The 22953-nt window shown below is 41.0% G+C and overlaps 1 protein-coding gene across 1 annotated transcript in view; it reads left to right on the top strand.

The window, feature by feature from the left end:
- FRAS1 (Fraser extracellular matrix complex subunit 1) overlaps positions 1 to 22953 on the top strand; it is a 524357-nt gene that overhangs the window by 422162 nt on the left and 79242 nt on the right. Inside the window, exons 45-50 of the mRNA XM_064285669.1 lie at positions 1286 to 1474; positions 3669 to 3788; positions 4057 to 4236; positions 19923 to 20047; positions 20319 to 20459; positions 22228 to 22455. Of these exons, the coding sequence (XP_064141739.1) occupies positions 1286 to 1474; positions 3669 to 3788; positions 4057 to 4236; positions 19923 to 20047; positions 20319 to 20459; positions 22228 to 22455 (983 nt within the window). The remainder of the gene's footprint in view (positions 1 to 1285; positions 1475 to 3668; positions 3789 to 4056; positions 4237 to 19922; positions 20048 to 20318; positions 20460 to 22227; positions 22456 to 22953) is intronic.

Genomic DNA, 22953 nt, shown 5'->3' with positions numbered 1-22953 from the left:
GGGAACCCATCATGTTATAACAAGCAGTAAGCAAGCCTGATCTTTGTCCCAGAGGATGACAATACTCTCAAGGTTGCTTGCTGAGAAATGGCCCAGGTAAAGAGTAGTCAGGGCCTTGTATTCTTGGCCTTACCCAGCAAGAATATGCAAGGACACTCAGGACCCATGGCAGGTTGTCACTCCAGATACCAGGATGTATCACACATGAATGACTAGGATCTACTTAACTGTAATTTATTCTTTTTTAATTGATAAAATGGCTAGAGAGGAAAGCAAGAGCTAAAGTCCTAAGAAGTGGTATTTGCCAGTAACCAGTCCCATACCTCCATGCCCTGCACTTGTGCAGTGTTTGGGCTCAGCAGCTTAAATCTCTTTACTCCTTAACACTCATTGTAGCCTTTGTCTTGAGAAACACTGATTTTGACCCTTCAGCCTGAGATGGCGAGATATGTTTATGAGTTTATGCAAAGATATTTTTTAGGATTTGGTGATCATCAAGACGGTAAATAAACTTGGTTCAGGAAAGTTTCATAATAGATCTAGGAGTTATTTACATCATAGATCCAGGAATTATTATATAGGTACTAATTTACTAACAGGTCATGGGAGTAAAGAGAGCATAAGGAGAGAGTGAGGGGTCCCTGGTTGACATAAATGGTTAAGCACTGGACTACTTACTGAAAGGCTGGCGGTTCAGACCCACCCAGAGGTGTTTCAGAAGTAAGGCCCAGCAATCTGCTTCCAAAAACCCTATGGAGTACAGTTCTACTCTGCACACATGGGGTCTCCATGAGTCGGAATCAACTTGATGATGACTAATAGGAACAACCACAGGGAAAGAGTGAAGGTGGATCAGAAGAAAACAAGGGCTCAGATCTAAATCAGGGATGATTAGCAAATTGGAAATGTGAAACTCTTTCACTTACGAAAAAGCAAACCCATTGCCGTTGAGTCGATTCCAACTCATAGAGACCCTGTAGGACAGAGCAGAACTGCCCCATAGGGTTTCCAGGAAGCAGCTGGTAGATTCGAACTGCCAACCTTGTGGTTAGCAGCCATAGCTCTTAACCATTGCACCACCAGGACTCCGAATTGGAAATATGGGGCTCTTTCGCTTAGGGAAGTTAAAATTCATTCAGCTGGAAACCAAGAAGAGTAATCACCCTTATTTAGGGATTTAGACCCAGAGACTGTGATAATTTAGTCTCTAGTCTCCTAAAATCATTTGACATTTCATTAAAAGAAAATGATGGCGAATGACCTCCTCCATTCTGTTACCACCCAGGGTCTGTCGCACGCATCACAGAAGAGCACTTGAAAGTGACAGATACTGACTCAGACGACCATCAGGTTGTGTATATCATGAAGGAAGATCCTGGCGTGGGGCGCCTGCAGATGGTTAAGCGTGACAACCTGGAGCAAATCTCCGTTAAAGGCCCCATCCGAAGTTTCACCCAGGCTGACATTAGCCGAGGTCAGCCAGTTCTCTTCTGCTCACTCAGACTTCCCGGACTCTGCCCACACTAGTAAAACAGGAGTTAAATGCCTGGAAGCCTACAGCAGTAAACGCTACACTCTTTCTTTTGAATAAGAGCTGAGTTATGGCTTCATTTATTCTTTCTTTTCTTCTCAGATTTTTTTATAAAAAAAAAAAAACTACCTTTCTTGGCTAAAATGTGTTAATGCTTTGACATAGCGTTTATGAAATTTGAGGCTATTAGGGAGGGAAAAATCATTTCAGTTGCTATGACGTTAAAAAGTGTGAGAGAGAGAGAAAGGAAAAAGAAGTGAGTAGGGATGGATTAAGGTGAAGATTATGCCCTTTCTTAGGTGAGCAACTCATATCTCTTCAACTCCCCAAAGAGCATAAATTAATGAGCTAAGCAGGAAGGGCATAAATTGGAGCTGCCTGGGGGAAATTACATGGCTCATCCTCCCTCCAGGAAATGCTGATGCAATGCAAAGGCAAAAATGTTAAATGCTTGTAGTTACTGTACAGTGCTTTCAGGGTGAAAAGTGGAGAAAAAGTTACATACGGGGTGGGGCAGGGGGGAGGTAATCCCAAATCAGATGAGGCTGTGCAATTCCATTTACAGGTGCAAATATGCCCCTGAGGAGCAGAAAGCAGCCCAAGCACTAAGACCTAAAACTGAGAGCAGCCAGATTCTCATTGGGCCCATTCATGCATTAGTGAATGGGGTGAAATGGGCAAAGAGATGTTAATTCCTTAATTATTCCCTGCCATGGTGTCTTCTTTTAAAAAATGAGATCAGGCATATCTTCTCAGGTGTTTGATTATATTTACATTGATAGGTACTTAGAAAATTATTTAAGACACCCAGGCGAAAAGTTCTTAGGCTTTAAAACAATAGCTTCATCTTAAGACAAGAGTTTCTTAGGTTCTACAAAGCAAACTGGCAAGGAGGTCAATTGGCAAGGAGGTAACCTTTACCAATTACATCATCAGTGGAAGTAGACACCAAGTCTGGCATCGCGTAAGTTAAGACCATGAACCCATACTGCCTAGGCTTGAATCTAAGCTGTGCTATTCACTAGTGGGTGGCCTTGCATGAGTTACATAAATTCTGTGCCTCCATTTCCTTACCTGTAAAGTGAGTTGTTGTGATGTTAATATGTTAATATCTTTGACAGCACCTATCAAAGCTCTTATGTACTCTCTACATAAAACAAGTTGCCATCGCATTGATTCCAACTCATGGTGACCCCATGTGTTTCAGAGTAAAACTATACTCCATAGGGTTTTCAATGGCTGTGATCTTGCAGAAGCAGATCACCAGGCCTTTCTTCCTGAAGTGCCCCTGGGTGGATTTGAGCCACCAACCTTTTGGTTAGTAGCTGAGCACTTAATTATTTGTACCACACAGGGCTCCATGCACTTCATACATGTCAGCTAATAGACACTTTGACAGAAAGCTAATGGAAATGATGCTTTGGGTTAAGAAAACTGTAATTCATTCTACTTTCTTTGGATCCTTTTGACTTCTTTATAGAGTTCCCTCATTTATTCATTTGTTTGTGTGTTTGGTTATAACCTATGTAGATCCAAAAATGATTTAAAGTGGTACTGGGAAATGGGGAGTAAAGAGTTCTGGGTGAATGTGGACTGAAGCTTTGTGTCCTCTTGTCCTTGTGATATGGGTGTATTACAGGGTCCCACCAAGTGATGTGAGTGGGGTTGGTACACAGTTACATGTGGGCAGTATTGCTGATTGTGATTCATGAGACTTCCTTAAAGGCTGACCTAAAACCGGTTGTCATTGAGTAGATTCTGACTCATGGCAATCCCATGTGTGTCGCAGTAGAACTGTGCTCCATAGAGTTTTCAGTGACCTGGTAGATCACTGGGACTTTCTTCTGAGGTGCCTCTGTGTAGACTCGAACCTCCAACCTTTTGGTTAGCAGCTGAGCACAGTAACCATTTGCACCACCCAGGGACTCCAAAGGCTGAACTAGGCCTTTCAAAAAGCCTGAACCTCAACTATAAGGGATACAACTATGGGTGAATATTGTTATGAGTAGGTCATCAGTTATGAGGAAGTTGACAGGGGGAGAGGAAATGAAAACTTTAGATTAAAATGTCAAAAGCAATGTAGAAGCGAGGAAGGCAAATTAATAGCAAATCTGGATTTTCTGTTTTCTTTTTACAGGGCAAGTGGAATACAGTCATGGAAAGGGAGAGTCTGGTGGCAGTTTTGCCTTTAAATTTGATGTGATTGATGGAGAAGGCAATAAATTGACTGACCAGTCATTTTCCATCAGTGTTTCAGGTAAGGGGGCATCGGGTTTCTAATATAAAAATACTTCAGCAGTTCTTAGGTCACTTAGTTTACATTATGCTCAGCTTGAGGCTTGAGCCTTTTCCTTCACCTTGGCAACATGTAAATCATGTCCTCTCTGTTGTGTGAAATTTTGGCACAAACTCTCTCAGGGACAGGCCTGAAAGTTAGTCTGATCTTATACCTAGGCACCAGGCCTAAAATTGAAAAAAGGGAGCTGAAAAGATCCTTTTCAAATCACTATTTCTGTTATTTTTAGAGGACAGATTCCCACCAGTCATCACCACCAATAAAGGTCTGGTCTTGGATGAGAACTCAGTGAAGAAAATCACCACTCTGCAGCTGTCAGCCACTGACCAGGATAGTGAGCCTGCAGAATTGATCTACAGAGTCACCAAGCTGCCCCAGCTGGGCCACCTGGAACATGCAGCATCACCAGGTAAAGCTTCCATCTCTTGTTGATCAAACCAAAAGTTGGGGCTTAGTAAATGTTGGGGGTAGTCACATCAGCTGTACACATATACCTACAATCTGTCTTGTTGTTAGTTTTCACTGAGTTGGCTCTAACTCATGGTGACCTTATGTATAACACAATGAAATGTTGCCCAATCCTGCACCATCTTCATGATTGTTGATATGTTTGAGTCCATTGTTGCTATTTTGTAGTGCTTTCCAACCTACGGGGGCTCATTTTCCAGCACTACATCAAACAATATTTTGTTGTGATCCATAGAGTTTTCATTGGCTAATTTTCAGAAGTACATCACCAGGTCTTTCCTCATAATCTGTTTTAGTCTAGAAGCTCTAACAAAACCTTCCATGATGGGTGACCCTGCTGGTGTTTGAAATACTGGTGGCATAGTTTCCAGCATCATAGCAACATGCAACCCACCACAGTATGACAAACGGACAAACGGGTGGTGAAGAATCTGCCCTAATTAGTATTTATCTCCTGTATCCCAGTGTTTACCATTGTCTATATTATAATGCTTGGCACACAGTACATGCTCAATAATGTCTTGGTGAAAGTTGAAAAAAAAATCACAATTTTATATAAGCAATCTTGTTTCCACAGCTAGATTGTCAATTCCTTTAGGGCAGGCATTGTACCCTGTTATTCTTTTATACCCTCTTTAGAACCTGGCACAGTATGCTTAAAAATGTGTGCTTAACATTCAGCTCAACAAAAGCAAGTAAGCATGTATATTGAATAAGGTTCTATATACCGGGGAAAGAAAGATAAATGAGATACAATCCTCGCTTTCTGGAGCCTCATAGTCTGTTGGGTGAAATAAGGAACTGTGCAAATTACCACAACTGAGGAAAGAATATGGCAAGTATTCTAAGAGATAGAAACGTGGTGTTATAGGAGTTCAAAAGTGGGAGAGGCTACATCACATTGGGAGCGTACACTAAGGTAGCAGCTAAGAGTACCCTTGATAGCTCCATAGACAGATGCACCTAAGGGACCGAATTGCAGGTCTAAGGGCTGTGGGGACCAAGGTCTCAGGGAACCTCTAGCTCAATTGGCATACAAAGTTTATAAAGAGTATGTTCTACATTCTACTTTGGTAGTAGTGTCTGGGGTCTTAAAAGCCTGTGAGCAGCCATTTAGGATACTCCACTTGTCTCACCCCTTTGAGAGCAAGGAAGAATGAAGAAAACTAAAGACCTAAGGGAAAGATTAGTCTAAAGGACTAAGGGACCACATCTACCACAGCCTCCACCAGACTGAGTCCAGTACAACTTGATAGTGCCCAGCCACTACCACTGACTGCTCTGACAGGGATCACAATAGAGGGTCCCAAAGAGAGCTGGAGAAAAATGTAGAACAAAATTCCAACTCAAAAAGAAAGACCATACTTGCTGGCCTGACAGAGACTGGAGAACCCTGAGAGTATGGCTCCTGGATACCCTTTTAGCTCAGTAATGAAGTCACTCCTGAGGTTCACCCTTCAGCCAAAGATTGAATAGTCACATGGAACAAAAAAAGACTAAAGGGGCACACCAGCCCTGGGGCAGGAGCTGGAAGGTAGGAGGGAACAGGACAGGTGGTAATAGGGAACCCAGGGTTGAGAAGGGAGAGTATTGACCTGTTGTGGGATTGTTAACCAATGTCATACAACAATGTATGTACTGTTTGGTGAGAAACTAGTTTATTCTGTAAACCTCCAACTAAAGTTCAATTAAAAAAAACAGTGCCCTTGGAAGACAGACTTTGGGCCAACTATAACTGTGTTATTTCCAGTGATGGAAACAGCATACAGGGCATGCTGAAAAAAAAAAAAAAAAGAGTGGACCAGTTTAGCTGAAGCATATAATCTGAAACAGTAGGAAATAGGGCTTGACAGGTAAATGGAGATTTTACAGGAGGTCTTCAAAGCTGGGATAAGTAATCTCTACTTAATTCAATAGGCAAAGAAAGTCACTATAGAATTTTGAGCAGGGAAGAGAAGCGAAATTCATCAGGTAATGTCCAACAGGATGAATTGAAGGAAAGGAAAAGGAAACAGTGACAGTGGTTAGAAAATTTTTACATTTAACTAGATTGTAGATAGTGACGCTTGTCCTAGGGAGGCAGTATTGTGAATGGTAATATGAGAATAATGTAAGTAATAATACCTGGTACTTGTTGTCATCAGTTGCTGTCAAGTAAGCTATGACTCATGCAGACCTTATGTATAACAGAATGAAACATTGGCCCATCATGTACCATCTTCATGATTGCTGGTATCTTTGGGTACGTTGTTGTGGCTATTGTGTCCCCAATGGTATTTCTTTCTTTCATTTTTTTTTATTGTGCTTTAAATGCAAGTTTACAAATCAAGTCAGTCTCTCATACAAAAATTTATATACACCTTGCTGTGTACTCGTAGTTGCTCTCCCCTTAATGAGACAGCACACTCCTTCTCTCCACCCTGTATTCCCTGTGTCCATTCAGCCAGTTCTGTCCTCCTCTGCCTCCTCATCTCCCCTCCAGGCAGGAGCTGCCCATGTAGTCTCATGTGTCTACTTGAGCCAAGAAGCTCACTCCTCACCAGCATCATTTCCTATCTTATAGTCCAGTCCAATCCCTGTCTGAAGAGTTAGCTTTGGGAATCATTCCAGTCTCGGGCTAACAGAAGGTCTGGGAACCACGATCTCTGGGGTCCTTCCAGTCTCAGTCAGACCATTAAGTCTGGTCTTTTTACGAAAATTTGAGAGCTGTATCCCACTGGCCTCCTGCTCCATCTGGGATTCTCTGTTGTGTTCCCTGTCAGGGCAGCCATCGGTTGTAGCCGGGCAACCATTTAGTTCTTCTGGTCTCAGGCTGATATAGTCTTTGATTTATGTGGCCTTTCTGTCTCTTGGGCTCATAATTACCTTGTGTCTTTGGTGTTCTTCATTCTCTTTTGCTTCAGGTGGGTTGGGACCAATTAATGCATCTTAGATGGCCGTGTGCTAGCGTTTAAGACCCCAGGCGCCACTCACCAAAGTGGGATGCAGAATGTTTTCTTAATAGATTTTATTATGCCAGTTGACCTAGATGTCCCCTGAAACCATGGTCTCTAGACCCACACCCCTGCTACTCTGGCCTTCCTTTGAAGTGTTCAGTTTATTTAGGAAACTGCTTTGCTTTTGCTTTAGCCCTGTTGTGCTGACCTCTCCTGTATTGTGTGCTGTCTTTCCCTTCACATAAAATACTTCTTATCTACTATCTAATTAGTGAATACCCCTCTCCCTCCTTCCTTCCCCACCTTCATAACCATCAAAGAATATTTTCTCCTGTGTTTAAACTATTTCTTGAATTCTTATAATAGTGGTCTCATACAATGTTTGTCCTTTTGCAACTGACTAATTTCCCTCAGCATAATGCCTTCCAGATTCCTCCATGTTATGAAATGTTTCACAGATTCATCAATGTTCTTTATTGATGTGTAGTATTCTATTGTGTGAATATACCATAATTTATCCATTCATCTGTTGATGGGCACCTTGGTTGCTTCCAACTTTTTGCTATTGTAAACAGTGCTGCAATAAACATGGGTGTGCATATATCTGTTCGTGTAAAGGCTCTTATTTCTCTAGGATATATTCCAAGGAGTGGGATTGCTGGATCGTATGGTAGTTCTATTTCTAGCTTTTTAAGGAAGTGCCAAATCGATTTCCAAAGTAGTTGTACCATTTTACATTCCCACCTGCAGTGTATAAGTGTTCCTTTTCAGTGGTATTTCAAGTGCCTTCCAACTCGGGGGCCTCATCTTCTAGCTCTATATCAGACAGTATTCTGTTGTGATTCGTAAGGTTTCCATTGGCTAATTTTTGGAAGTATATCACCAGGCCTTTCTTCCTAGTTTGTCTCGGTCTGGAAGCTTGGCTGGAACCTGTCCACCGTGGGTGACCCTGCTAGTATTTGAACTACCAGTGGCATAGCTTTCAGCTATCATAACGACACACAAACCACCATAGTACAACAAACTAACATACAAGTGGTGGACCTGGTACTTTGTTATTGTTGTTAGGTGTCATCAAGTCAGTTTCAACTCATAACAACCCAGTGTATGGTAGAACAGAACACGTCCCAATCCGGCGCTATCTTCCCAACTGTTGCTATGTTTGAGTCCATTGTTGCAGGTACTATGTTAATCCATCTTGTTGAGGGTCTTCCTCTTTCTCATTGAGCCTTTACTTTACCAGGCATGATGTCCTTTTCCAGGGACTGATCCCTCCTGATAACATGTCCAAAATCCATAAGATGAAGTCTCATCATCTTTGCTTCTAAGGAGCATTCTGTCTGTACTTTTTCCAAGACAGGTTTGCTCATTCTTCTGGCAGTCCATGGTATTTTCAGTATTCTTTGCCAACTCCATAATTCAAATGCATCAATTCTTCTTCAGTATCCCTTATTCATTGTCCAGCTTTTGCATGTATATGAGGCAACTGAAAATACCATGGCTTGTGTTGGACTCACCTTAGTCCTCAAAGTGACATCTTTGCTTTTTTAACACTTTAAAGAGGTCTTTTGCAGCGTATTTGCCCAGTACAATACGTTATTTGATTTCTTAACTGCTGCTTCCATGGGCATTGATTATGGATCCAAGTAAAATGAAATCCTTGACAGCTTCAATATTTTCTCCATTTATCATGATGTTGTTTATTGGTCCAGTTGTGAGGAAGAAGGATCTAGTGATCTACTTCTGAAAAAATTGGCCAGTGAAAACCTTACGAATGACAGCAGACCTGGTACCTAGTAAGGAGTAAATATAAACATTCACTGGTTGAATGAATGAAGGAAGGAATTTCAGAGGGTGAACCTAAGGAAGTTGGCAGCTGAATGGATGTGAGGGACAAGAGATACTTGCTGAATAAACAGTCTAAAGGTAGAATTGCCTTTATTTCTTGCAGCCAAGAGGTAGTGACAGCTTGCTGGAGATTTAGATCTTCGCTGCTTTTGTTTTGATTTTGGGTTATGGAGTTTTCATCCATTCAACCAGGGACATAGCAAAGTAGGGGGAGTACTTGCCCTTATGGTACTCATTTTCTAATGCAGGGAGTCAGACAATAAGCAAACAGACAGGTATATCATATGTCAGATGGTGATGAGTGTGGGGGAGAGAAATAATGACAGGTATTGAAATGTATACAGGGAGCAAGAGGATGATGGAGGGCCTCCCAAATAATAAGACTGAACAGAGATCTGAAGCAAGAGAGGGAGCCAGCCATGCTGAAATCTAAGGAAAGGGTGTCACAGAGGGGTGTAAACATCATGAGGTGGGAAGGCGCCAAGCTTATCATGTTCAAGATAAAGCTAGGAGACCAGTGTGGCTACAGCAGACTGAATGAGGGAATCAATGGGTGGAGATGAGCTGGTGGAGGACGTAAGGAAGGCAAATCACATGAATTCAGAGTGATGATGGAGGAGGGGGGTTGTACGTGTATGCTAGAAGGTGTGGAAGGGATGGATGGAGGTGGCTAAAAGCCCTCATGCAGATAAAGTAGGTGGCTTATGCTTTAGTCCCAGAGTTCCTGAGGGAAATATGTAGATCAGCACCCCCAAGACCTTGGCTGCATGAGATATTTGATAACTAATTCATGAGCTAATTGCTCCTGCCAGAATTCTGTCAGGATGCTGGTTGTATTTCGCCAAAGATAAAAGCAGACTCTTGGCTGTTGTGTTAGACAACTGCTTGTACGCCGCACAGAGATTTAAAAAGCTCTGAGCTTCATGCAAAGCACTGCCAGTTACCCACCTGCTGGGAGGTCAAAGTCTTCCTTCTTCTCTGACCCAGGCTGTCGTAGAGTCCTATGTCAGGCTGCTCCAAATCTGCTTTTTCTGTTTTCACAACTCTTAGCCTTCTCTGGGCTTGGAACCTGGTTGCTAAGGTCAGGCTAGCTTTGTTTAGACCATTGTGCTTTACCTCCCACCACAGTTTGCCATGGAGTTAACTCTGACTCATAGCAACCCCAAGTGTTAGAGTAGAACTGTGCTCCACAGGGTTTTCAATGGCTGATTTTTTGGAAGTAGATTGCCAGGCCTTTTTCTGAGGTACCTCTGGGTGAACTTGAATCTTTAACCTTTTGGTTCACAGCTGAGCGTGTTAACTGTTGCACCAGGCAGGGGCTGGTCTCCCAGGACAATACTCTCCAAAAATGAAGGGACAAACTGGGACCCAGTTACTTGACTGCTGGTTTCTTCACCTGCCCTTTCAAACAGACTTGGCTTCCCAATCCATGTCTTCTCCCATCCCCACCAATTTTTCTCAATCTGCTTGTTTTCCAGTTACTCTAAGTAGAGCAGATATGAGCATCCAGGCCCCCTCCCCTTTACTCATTGCCAGTAGGGCAGGACTTCCTGTTTCTCCTTACCACCAACCCCACGCTGACTGCTTTCTGTTCTGTTTTGCCAGAATGCTCTCCTTTCCTATCTACCCCAAATAAAAATATTTTCATGAGTCTGATTCTTTTTAAAAGTCAAAGAGCTCCCTCTGTAAGAAGTACATGTTGATTATGCATCATCCTCTCTTAAGGCAGCTAGCTACTGTTTAGAGAAAAGCAGGAGCCCCCACTCTGTTTGTCTCAGTGGGTGAGAATGTGTCTACCAGGAGTTGGGGTGGACTAGATGCCTCTATGGAATTATTATTTGCCACCAGTACTTGTAGGCATGCTCTTAGATGGTTAACTGTGAAGTGGACTTATTTTCATGCTGTCTTTCTTGGTCAACTGATTGAAATTGATTTTGCTCTTTAGAGAGACAGAGAAGGTGTGGCAGATCTCTTTTCTTCCCCTGAAGAAAAGTAGGGAACCATATACCTGTGAACTGTGTAGAAGACAAGCATGAGCCTCCTACCACTGAGGAGAATTTAACTTGAGAGTCCAGTTCCTACACTGGTTGTCCTTTCAAGGATGAAAGACCACACACTCACCTCAGGGTCCCCCCCCAACCCTCAGGCCCTAAAGACCCTTTTTCTTGGGAGATAAGACTAAGGAGTTATATTAATTAGGATATAGACTAAATTGCTGGGACAAAGAGACACCAAAATATAGTAGCTTTAAGCAGATAGAGGTTGATTTTCTCTCACAGAAGAATCTAGAGGCAGGTGGTTTAAAGGCATCAGGTACCTCAGCAGTCCTCAACCTGAGGTTTCCATCTCTGGTCCAAGGTGGATACTGTAGTGGTTGTCATCCCCAATCCATCTGGAAAGGAGGAAAGGTCAGGAGAGCCTACATCCATTTCTCTTATAGGGGCATTACTGGGAGAATTACAGCCAGAATGCACCTTAGAAGTGAGAATGGCAAGACTTTGTCTCGCATACTTTGGACATGTTATCAGGAGGAACCAGTCCCTGGAGAAGGACATCATGGTTGGTAAAGTAGAGGGCTAGCAAAAAAGAGGAAGATTCTCAACAAAATGGATTGACACAGTGGCTTCAACAGTGGGCTCAAGCATAGCAACCATTGTGAGGATGGTGCAGGACCAGGCAGTGTTTCATTCTGTTGTATATAGGATTGCTGTGAGTCAAAACTGACACAACACCACCTAACATAACAACAACTGGAAGAACACACATTGCTTTTTATCACATCCCAATAGCAAGAACATAGCCACACAAAGCTGTGAGGTGGCTGGGACACGTGGGCTCTATCTAAGGAGCCAAGTACAAAAAAAAAAAAAAACTAGTTGCCATCAAGTCGATTTTGACTTGTAGCAACCCTATAGGACAGAGTAGAACTGCCCCATAGGGTTTCCAAGGAGTGGCTGGTGAATTCAAACTGCTGACCTTTTTGTTAGCAGCCATAGATCGCTGTAACTCTCAACCACTGCACCACCAGGGCTCCAAGTACTTAACTAAAATTTAGAAGTTCTTATTATTACAGAAGAGGAGGGGTAATATTAGAATATAGCAATCTCCAATATAGCACCGGTTCTCTCTCTACTAAGAATGGGATTATTTGGCTATCACCCTCAGGGGGCAGGTTGTCACACCAACTGAGATGGGGGAAGGTGGCTAAGCAAGCATTTAGGGGGCAGAGACAGAGATGCTAAACACTCTGTAATGAGTGAGTAAATCCTGAACAAAGTAATTACCCTGCTTAAAAGGCCAGTCATGCACTCATTGAGAAACAGTGAACTATGTCATCTAGTCCAAAATTTTAATCTTTCCCTTGATTTCAATTTTTATTCCCAATAGAACATGTTGATATCAGCACTGTTCTATTAAACAACCATCCACAAAATTTTCAACATCTTACCTATTTAAATCCCATACCTGTATGTTTCAGGAAGAGTTAGATAGCTACTGCTTCCAGGAATATGTCAAAGACGACTCCCTCATGCTAGAGCCCCCTCACCAATTACAACAGACCTTCTTCAAAAGCTGAAGTACACATAATTGCCTCTTGGCCAAGATCCTCTGTGGTCGGTCAGAATTAAGAGAAACTAGCCCTGGTGGCACAGTGGTTAAGAGCTCAGCTGCTAATCAAAAGGTTGGCAACTTGAATCCACCAGCCACTCCTTAGAAACCCTATGGGGCAGTTCTACTCTGTTCTATATGATCACTATGAGTCGGAATCTACTCGAAGGCAACAGGCTTGTATAAGGTCGCTTTGAGTGGGAATCGACTTGACGGCAGTGGGTTTGTTTGTTTGGTTTTGATCCTACCTAACTCATAGTTACCCCTGTGAGTTGGAATCAACTCAGTGACATGCAACAACATCTTGCCTAAATACATTTAGATATCCATTAAGAGGCCTTTTACTGGTGGGCAACCAAGCAGCTCCTTCTCATATCAATAAGTAAGACAGCCTTGACTGGTTTCCTTTCCCTGTCAAGGCACACTGAAAGATGTTTAGTCTTCATGTAAGGTAAAAGTGCAGTAGGGAGCCTCCTCTCCACTTTTGGCCAACTGGTAATGACTGTCTTACATGCTAGCCGTAACACTTATCAGCACAGCAATACCCATATGAAACATTATTTTTGATCAACAGATATAAGTAGTTTTCTTATTAGTATACCCACTCAATTTTCCTTATTAAAAATACTGCACGTACACCAATGTTCATGATAGCATTATTCACAATAGCCAAAAGATGGAAACAATTCAACTGTCCATCAACAGATGAATAAATAAAATGTGGTACATATATATGGAATATTCCTTAGCTGTAAAGAGAAATAAAGTTCTAATACATGTACAACATAAATGAGTCTTGAAAACAGTATGCTGAGTGAAATTAGACACAAAAGAACAAATGTTGTATGATCCCACTAATATGAAGTCTCTAGAATAAACAAACTCATAGAGACCAAAGTTTATTGGTGGTTACCAGGGACTGAAAGGTGGAAAGGATGGGAGTTACTGCTGAAGGGGTACTGAGTTTCTGATTGAAATGATGTGAAATGTTTGGAAATGGATAGTGGTGATGGGAACACAACATGGTGAGTGTAATTAATGTCGTTAAATTGAACTCTAAAAAAATGGTTAAGATAGTGTTGTGTATTGAATTGTGTCTCCCTAAAATATGTGTTGTAAATCCTAACCTCTTTGTGGTTATAATCCCATTTGGGAATGTGTTACTTTGTTATGTTAATGGACAGGATTAGTATAGGGTGTGTCTTGCGTCAATTTCTGTAAGAGTTTAAACAAGCAAGATAGAGAAACAGAGATGGGGAAGAGAGATGCCAAGCCACAAGAAGATCACCCAGGAGCAGAAGCTCAGAAAAGTCAAGGTCCTTCCTCCAGAGTCAACAAAGAGAGAAAGACTTCCCCTAGAGCCAGCACCCTGAATTTGGACTTCTAGCCTCCTAAACTGAAAAAAGAAAAACAAAAATCCATGGCCATTGAGTCGATTCCAACTCATAGTGACCCTATAGGACAGAGTAGAACTGCCCCGTAGAGTTTCCAAGGGGTGCCTGGCAGATTTGAACTGCTGACCTTTTGGTTAGCAGCCATAGCACTTAACCACTATACCACCAGGGTTTCCTACCTAAACTGTGAAGAAATAAATGCATATTTGTTAAAGCAACCTACTTGGGCTATTTCTATTATAGCAGCACTAGATAACTAAGACAGATGGCAAACCTATTGTTCTATGTATTTCACTACAATAAAATAAAAAATATTACAAAACTCAGAAAAAAATTAGATCATCTCAATAGTCCTACATCTAGGAGATATGAATAAAGTAGCTAAAATGTTCACGTAATTTTTTAAGAAATACCGCAAAATTCGTATGACTCCAGACACCACTACTGCTGTGCAGATCCATGGTTATACACACTTTTTGCCATTCTCAAATACTTACTGTATCACCCACGATTTTATCTACTACCTCTAGTACGGTTATGGCTGTTCAGATTTTAGAGATGGCAGAAAAAGAAAATAATTAAGGCTCTCTGTTATATGACTTCCTCCAGATCATGTGACTATAGAAAGGAAGCATTAAAAAAGAAAAGCCAAACAGGTTTTCTGATTGTTCTTTCCATTTTCTGTTAGAGCAATGCTTCTCAACTCTGTTCAAATCACCTGGGGGTGTATTTAAAAATAATGGTGCCCAGGCCCCACCCCAGACCAATAAATAAAAGAATAAGGGATGAGGCTTGGGCATCAGTGTTTTTTAGAAGCAACCCCATAAAATGTTAATTATTGCCTGGATTGAGAATCACAGCGCTATATCACGTTAGAGCAGCCTCCCTCCATTCTTTTCTTCCTCTTTTCCTCCCTCCTTCCCTCCCTCTTCTTCTCTCCTTTTCTCCCTTTAGCAAACATTGCATAGCTGCTTCATGAGAACATGTGGGACATGTAAACAAGCGAGCACGTGTGTTTCAGTAGCTGCGACTGCAGTGTGCACAGAGGATAGTGAATTCCACCAAAGAGAAGCCTGGGGGGTTGGTCAGGAAAGACGTCACAGAGGTGATGCTTTAACGAAGTTATTCTTTGGTTTCCTCTTTATCCCAACCTCTCTAATTGTGGCATTGCCCAAAATACAGTACGCTCATTGTCTTAGTTTGGGTTCCCCCTGAGAGCAGAGGCTGTAGAGAAAATCCTGAAGCAGAAAAGCTGAGTCTGCCACAGCATGAGCTTGAGGTGGGCCACCAGCAACATGCATGGAGGAATCCAGAGCTGTGCTGAAATCAGGCTGAGTGGATCACCTAGCATCCTGTTAACAAGGCAGTTTTTTCAAAGATACTTCCTTCCCTTACCCCTGTTAGCGATCCCTTCCTTCCACACTAATTTCCTGAACTGGACTGAACTTTCTCAAGCATGTGGGCCCTCCAGGGGAACTGGAAAAACTGAGAGGGTTAATGTGGGTCTCTGCCAGATACGTAGTTTAGCCAGTAGGTTGGTGACTGAAAACAACTTTGATGGAATTAAAATCCTTCAAGCTATTTCAGACAGCAACTACCAGCTGTGACAGCTGATAGAGATAATATGTCATGAGAAACACAATCTTGCTGGTAAGTGAGGAGCTGAGGTCTTCCAATATCCAATTAGCAAAGGATAAAAATTTTTGTTTAAAGTGTATAAAAAAAAAAAAGTGTATAGGAATTGAAAATTCATGCTTAATAGGATTTATTAGATGTAGATTATAGTAGGTGAACTAAATTCATTCAACAAGTATGTTTTGAGCACTAACAATGTGCCAGGTACTAATTCTAGGTGCACTTCAGAGAGGAAGCAACAAAAATCCTGGTGCTCTTAAAACTTACATTCTAGATGCCCCTAATTGTAGATATCATTTTAATGATAATTCTGAATTTTACCAAAATATTTCAGATAAGAAAAAGGTTACAGCCAATAAAATATTATAAAAGAAATAATTTAAAATATTGCAATAGTAGTATTTCAGAGGTAGGTCTGTGAATGATTTTTGTAATTCTTGCCTACTTTTCTGTGTGTTTCACATTTTCCTTAAGAGGAATGCATAACTTTTAGAGTGGGGAAAAAAAAATTCAAGGATGAAGGTAAAATCTAAAATACTCCTTGTCTAACCTGATAAGGCTAGAGAAGTTTTCCAAAAATTACTCACAGCAGGCATAAACTTTGGAGTCAGATAACCTTGGGTTCCAATTCCAGTGCTGCCCCTTAATAGCTGTGTGACCTTGGATATGTCACATAACCTTTCTGATTTAATTACAGGATCATAATCTATAAAAATGGAAATATATGTCAGCCTCAACCTCCAGAGTCTTTAAAGATAATAATTCAACATACATAAGAAAACTTTAAGTAACATTCTGTACATGCTCAGTGTTGGCTAAATTGAATTGGGAGAGACCCACGAGGATCAAACATGGAAGCTCTCATAGACTGCTAGTGGGAATATGAATTGGTATTACCACTTTAGAAAAGAGTTGGGCAGTTTAAAAAAAATTAAATATACATTTCCTATATGATCCAGTTATTCCATTCTTAGATATTTATACAAGAGAATAGAAAGCATATGTCTATACAAAGATGTTTTCATGAATGTTAGTAGCAGCTTTATTTATCATTGCCCAAAACTGGGAACAACCCAAATGTCCATCAACAGGTAAATGGATAAACAAACTATGATACATCCATACAATGGAATACTAGTCAGCAATAAAAAGGAATGAACAATATGGATGAATTTCAAAGTAATTATACTAAGAGAAAGAAACTAAAGAGTACATACTGTATGAATCCATTTATTAAAAAATTCAGGAAAATGCCAACTATAGTGACAGAAAGTAATTCAATGGTTGCTTGGGGGTGAGGCATGGAAAAGGGAAGGGTGGAGGGATTACAAGTATTGGAAACTTCTGGGTTAATGGATATGTTCACTCTCTTGATTGTGGTGATAGTTTCACGGGTGTGTTACATCTAATGAAACCATATATTTTAAATATGTCTAATTTGTTATATGTCAATTTTACCCCAATAAAAAAATGTTTCTTAAAATGTTTAATAATGGTGGCTGAACACCATCTAGTCTTCTGGTCTCATGGCAAAGAAGACAGTTGTTCATGAAGGCAGTTAGCCATACATTCCATTTCCTCCTCCTAGTCCTAACTCTCCTTTTTCCCCTGTTGCTGTAGGTGAATAGAGAACAATCGTCGTAACTTGAATGGCACCTTGCAAGCTTTTAAGACCCGAGACACTACACAAGGAATTAGGAGGTAGAACAGATGCGCTAAACACATATTAGGCCAATTAACTAGGATGTCCCATGAAGCCATGACCCTAAACCTCCAAATCAAGGAACCAAATGCAAATCTCCTGAGGTGTTTGGTTGTACATAAGCAGCCTCAGCAGCTACTTTTTTTTTGTTGTCATTGTTGTAACTATATCTGTCACACAACCTTTGCCAATCTAACATTTTATAGGTGTGCAACTTATCGACAGCAATTACATCAGTCAACTGTGCAACCCTACCCTTAATCAATGCAGTTTTTCCATCACTGAGCTGGATGGTGCCTGGCTACTATTACTGAATATTTTGATCAATGATTCTATAGAAGAATCCTGATCAAAAAGAGGAAAACGCAAAACAGAATTTCAAATTCTCCTGGAATCCAGACTTTCTGGAACAATGAAGTCTAGATGAACCCCTGAAACTATTGCTCTGAGATATTCTTTAAACCTTAAACCAAAGATATCCTCTGAAGTCTTCTTAAAACCAAATAATAGTTAGCTTAACTGGTAAAGAATGCCTTAAGTATTGTGCCCTTTTAAGATCTATTCATGTGGGGTCAAATTGACAACAGCAATTTAAAAGATCAGATAGGAAATTTAGGGGGCAGTGAATTTATGTTAATGAAGGAGGAACAACTTCGTAAAGGAGGGTGAGAATGGTTACATAACTTGGAGAATGTAATCAATGTCACTGAGTTGTACAGGTAGAAATTCCTGAATTGGTATATGTTCTGCTGTGTATATTAACAACAACAAAAAAATAAAATTATTTAAAAAAAAAATCAATCCCAGAACTCCCTTCCTTCTCAGTCTTAGACTCTGGTAGAGGGAAGAGTGAATTAGGTGACCAGTTGATTGTGAGAATCCAGACAAGACTTTCCACGTGAGTTGTGAGGATAGATTCTCCACAGGGAGAAGAGATTTAAATTTCTCAGTACAGCCAGTCTGAAGTTATTAAATTTTTAAAGAATGGTATGGATTTCTGTCCAGAGCCACAAGACAAAACTATAAGACAGGGGCTACATTTCTCGCCTGTCAAGAGCTGATGTAGCAAGCACAGAAATATAAAATGCCTCATCAAAAAATTAATGCCCCCATATTCAGGAGGCTACTGTACCTGGGTGACAAATTTCAGATGATAAAGTGAGATGCAAATATAAACCAGTCAGGCTGATTTTTTTTAAAAGATAAAACAGTGATACTCATGTCTTTGTTTTTTGTAAAAAAGCCAAACTGGTTTTGCCAGTATTAACAGTGACAAATAATAAATCCTGGAAAGTAGCATATGAATTTCAGGGCCAAACTAAAGGACCAGATTAAATGGATTAATACCCTAACACCTGCAGTCAGAAAGAGGGAATTTGTGCTTAGGGACTGAAAGATGTGATTTTGTTTTAGTTTTGGCTGGCATCAGCGGATGAGCCCCCAAATCCCCAGATAGAAATAAGAATTCTGGGCTGGTTTGCTAAATGCTGTTTGGCATTTAAAAACATACAGATATTGTTCATTTGTGCAATATCTTAGCATTATCAAAATTTTTTGTAGTTAAAATGACTCTGGAAAAAAGGTAACATGTTTTCTCTGCATCATGTTATTAGAGTGTTGCTTTTCTAAATTTTTCTAGGTCATTTGAGATTTGACATAGAATGATTACTCTAGCCCCAAAGTCATGCAGTAAGTTTTGTTATTGTCTAACTGGCTAACATAGTACAAGAGAAGCTAGAATCTAGACCAGGGAGCTGCGAGGGACCTTGAAGAATAGCCAATGAAATTATGGGGGCCAGTAATGGCTCACCAATCACAGGAGTAGGATACATGTAGCCAAGCCCTATAACTCCAGTATCTAAAAGCTAAACCTTCCCACAGTATTAGAAATTAGGGGAGGTTCATAGAAAGGACTGTCAGGCTATGGGGGAATATAAACCTTCAGAGAGAAGGTTTAGAGAACAAGGCAATAGCTCTACTATTCACGTTGTTGATTTATGTAAACCCCAAGAGAAAGGAAGTAACATTTATTGAGTACCTGTTGTTAGCCCAGTCCCTGGGAGGTAAAAATAGTTAGTGTGCTCAGCTGCCAACCAGAAGATTGGTAGTTTGAGTCCACCCAAAGATGCCTCAGAAGAAATGGACTGGAGATTGATCTACCCAAAAAATCAGCCATTGAAAATCCAGTGGAGTCCGACTCTGACACACATGGGGTCTCTGTGAGTTGAAGTGAACTCAATGACAACTGCTTTGTTTTTTGATTTGTTGTTAGCCTGGCACATAGTACAAGCCTAGATAATTAAGTTAACATGTGCTTCCACACTGTTGTAGAAAAAAAATCCACAACTCTGACAAAGGGTCTTAGAAGGCAGAACATAAATGCTTGAAGAAAAATACCAAGGATTCTCTATCTTTGGTGAGAATACAGCATTCCCTAGCCTTAGAAGCATGGCTAGCACTTTGACATCTTTCTCTTTGTTTCCCCACACCCCCGCTTTGCTAGGTATCCAGATTAGCTCCTTTAGCCAAGCTGACCTGACCTCACGAAATGTTCAGTATATCCATTCCAGCGAGGCTGAGAAACACACAGATGCCTTCAGTTTTATGCTCTCTGATGGAGTCAATGAGGTATTGCATGGGTATTGATTCCCCACAGCCTTCTTTGAGTGGAATGGGTGGAGTGACTGGTGATATGAGATCTTTGCTTTCCTCAGCTTTCAGCTAAGGGATAAGGACAACCTCTGACAGCCAATAGGTCTCTTCCCAAGGGTACTAACTTTCAGGTTCCTGGTCAGACAATCCTGCCAGGAATGGAGAGAAAGGGAAAGTAGCACCTACTTTCTACTTGTGGGGTGGGTGTAGGGACAGGTGATCCACGTGTACGTTTCTGCCGTCCTAGGTGACTCAGACTTTCCATATCACCATTCTCCCTGTGGATGATTCGCTGCCCATTGTCCAGAGCCCAGGGATGCGAGTACAGGAGGGCGTGAGGAAGACCATCACAGAGTTTGAACTCAAGGCAGTGGATGCGGACACAGAGGTAAGAGAGCTCACCTGGGTTCTCTGATTGGTGAGAGGCAGATTTGGCAACATCTGTAGCGATCCTGAGGTTAGTGGTGAGGTTTTAATTCTTGAAGGATTAAAAGTAAGAAGATTACCATGGGTTCTGGAAAGGAAGAACTAATACATTTGAGACCGAACCATATTACACCCTTTCTCAAATCTTAAATATATTTGCCCTCTCACCTGGATTACATGTAAAAATTCTGTTAGCATGTTGATTTTTTATCATGATTCGTAGAAAATTAGGTAGATGGCATTTTATGCAATGTTTTTATTATTCCTTATTAGAGTGAACAGGGACTTTCTACACCTATACGCTTTTTCCTCCATTTTCCCTCCCTCATCCAGACCTCTCTGGCTGACAAATTATTATTACATCCTCAAAGAACTAGGCTTTATGCAGTAAAGCAGGACATGTGGAGACCAAGATTTTATTTGTGTGATGCTTCCAGATTAAAGTATCAAACATTCTGACATTATTTAGCTCCCATAAAAGAGTGCCATAACACTTAAGGATTCGTTCTATGTATACTCGTCTCTATGCTGGCACTTTTCATTTATTCATTGTTTCAACAAACGTTTATTATCTACTAATTGTCAGGCTCCGTTCTAGATACTAAAGAGTTGTGAATAATACAGGTAAAATTTCCAACCTTAGTGAGTTTATAACCTTTCGGGGGTGGGGAAACAGAAAGAACATACAGTATCATGTCAGATAGTGGTAGTGCTATAAAGAAAAAGAAAAATAAAATGAGGTAAGAAGACAGAGAGCAATGGGCATGGTATTCTAGATAAAGTGATCAGGGTGGGTCTCTCTGAGGAGATAGCATTTGAGCAAATACCATGAAATGAGAAAGCAAGCTATGCAGTTATCTGGGAGAATCACCTTCTAGGCAGAGGAACAAGAAGTGAAAAGGCCTGGTGGTCAAGGATGCTTAAAACCTTTGAGCTGCAGCAAAGAGACCAACAGGCTGGAATCTAGTGAATAAGAAGAGAAGCAGGAACCCTGCGGCCAGGTCACAGAGAACCTTGTTGGCCCAGATCAGTCCTTTGCGTTTTATTCTAAGTTGGTGGGAAACCATTGTAAAAGTCTTAAGCAGGATTTTATGCCCCTTTCTTTTCCCTTCTACAGGTTACCTTAGAAGCAGCAATTCAAATGAGAAATTAACTGCTCTTCTGATGCATATAGAATTCTGTATATAAGAGTTTTAGAAAAGTAGAGAGAAATCGATGGAAAAGAAATGAACCATTTTTAAAAGTCTAGTTCCTATCATTCTGGTTAAAAAATAAAAGGCAACTGCCATTGAGTCAATTCCAACTCATCATGACCCCATGTATGTCAGAGTAGAACTGTGTTCCGTAGGGCTTTCAGTGGCTGATTTTTTCAGTAGATATCCAGATCTTTCTTCCAAGGTACTTCTGGGTGGATTTGAACCTCCAAACTTTCAGTTAGCAGCCAAGCATATTAACTTATCTTTTAAAGACTAAAATTTCAAGTTTTCCCCAATGACCTAAGAAGAGCCAATTTAAATGTTTTAGTCCTACAACTGAAGGCACCAGAATATAAATCTAATTGTAGTAACCAATATGGTTTCTCTCTTTAGCTTTGTTTTTGGTATCAATAAAGAAAACACAATCTTTATAATTGTTTGTAGGTTCTGCTACTCTTGACCAGCTGTTGGCCATCCCTTACTCATCTGGTTTCTGTTACGAACTCCTCTCCCGCCTTTTTGTTTCCTCGTCAGGCTGAGTCTGTCACATTCACCATTGTGCAGCCCCCACGCCATGGCACCATCGAGCGAACCACCAATGGGCAGCATTTCCGCCACACCTCCACCTTCACCATGGAAGACATCTACCAGAACCGGGTCAGCTATAGCCATGATGGCAGCAACTCCCTCAAAGACCGATTCACCTTCACTGTTTCTGATGGGACAAACCCTTTCTTTATTATTGAGGAAGGAGGAAAAGAGGTGAGGGGCAAAGACAATGGACAGAAACGACATAGGAATGCATGTTGATGTTGGCTAGATGAAAACGTAAGATTTTTATGTCAAGTATAACATGGTTCAAGTTCTTGTTCTGTCACCTACTAGCAGGTTGACCTTGGGCAAATAACTTACCCTCCCTATGCCTCAGTTTTTTATCTGTAAAAGGGATATGATAATAATTACCAACTTCAATTACTTTGATCTAGGGGTTGAAGGAAATAATCCACATAAAGTGCTGAACAATGCTGACAGATATAGTGAGCAGTTAATAAAAGGTGATACCCCTTGCCATCGAGTCAATTCCAACTCATAGTGACCCTATAGGACAGAGTAGATCTGCCCCATAGGGTTCCCATGGTATAGCTGGTGGATTCAAACTGGTGACCTTTTGGGTAGCAGCCAAGCTCTTAACCATTGCATCACCAGGCTCCAATTAAAGGTAGATAGTTGTTATTAATATTACTGTTGTTATTCTCTTTT

This window comes from Loxodonta africana, chromosome 5 (genome assembly GCF_030014295.1).
Source record: "Loxodonta africana isolate mLoxAfr1 chromosome 5, mLoxAfr1.hap2, whole genome shotgun sequence".
Classification (NCBI taxonomy): domain Eukaryota; kingdom Metazoa; phylum Chordata; class Mammalia; order Proboscidea; family Elephantidae; genus Loxodonta; species Loxodonta africana.
This window is presented reverse-complemented; position numbering and strand designations above follow the sequence as displayed.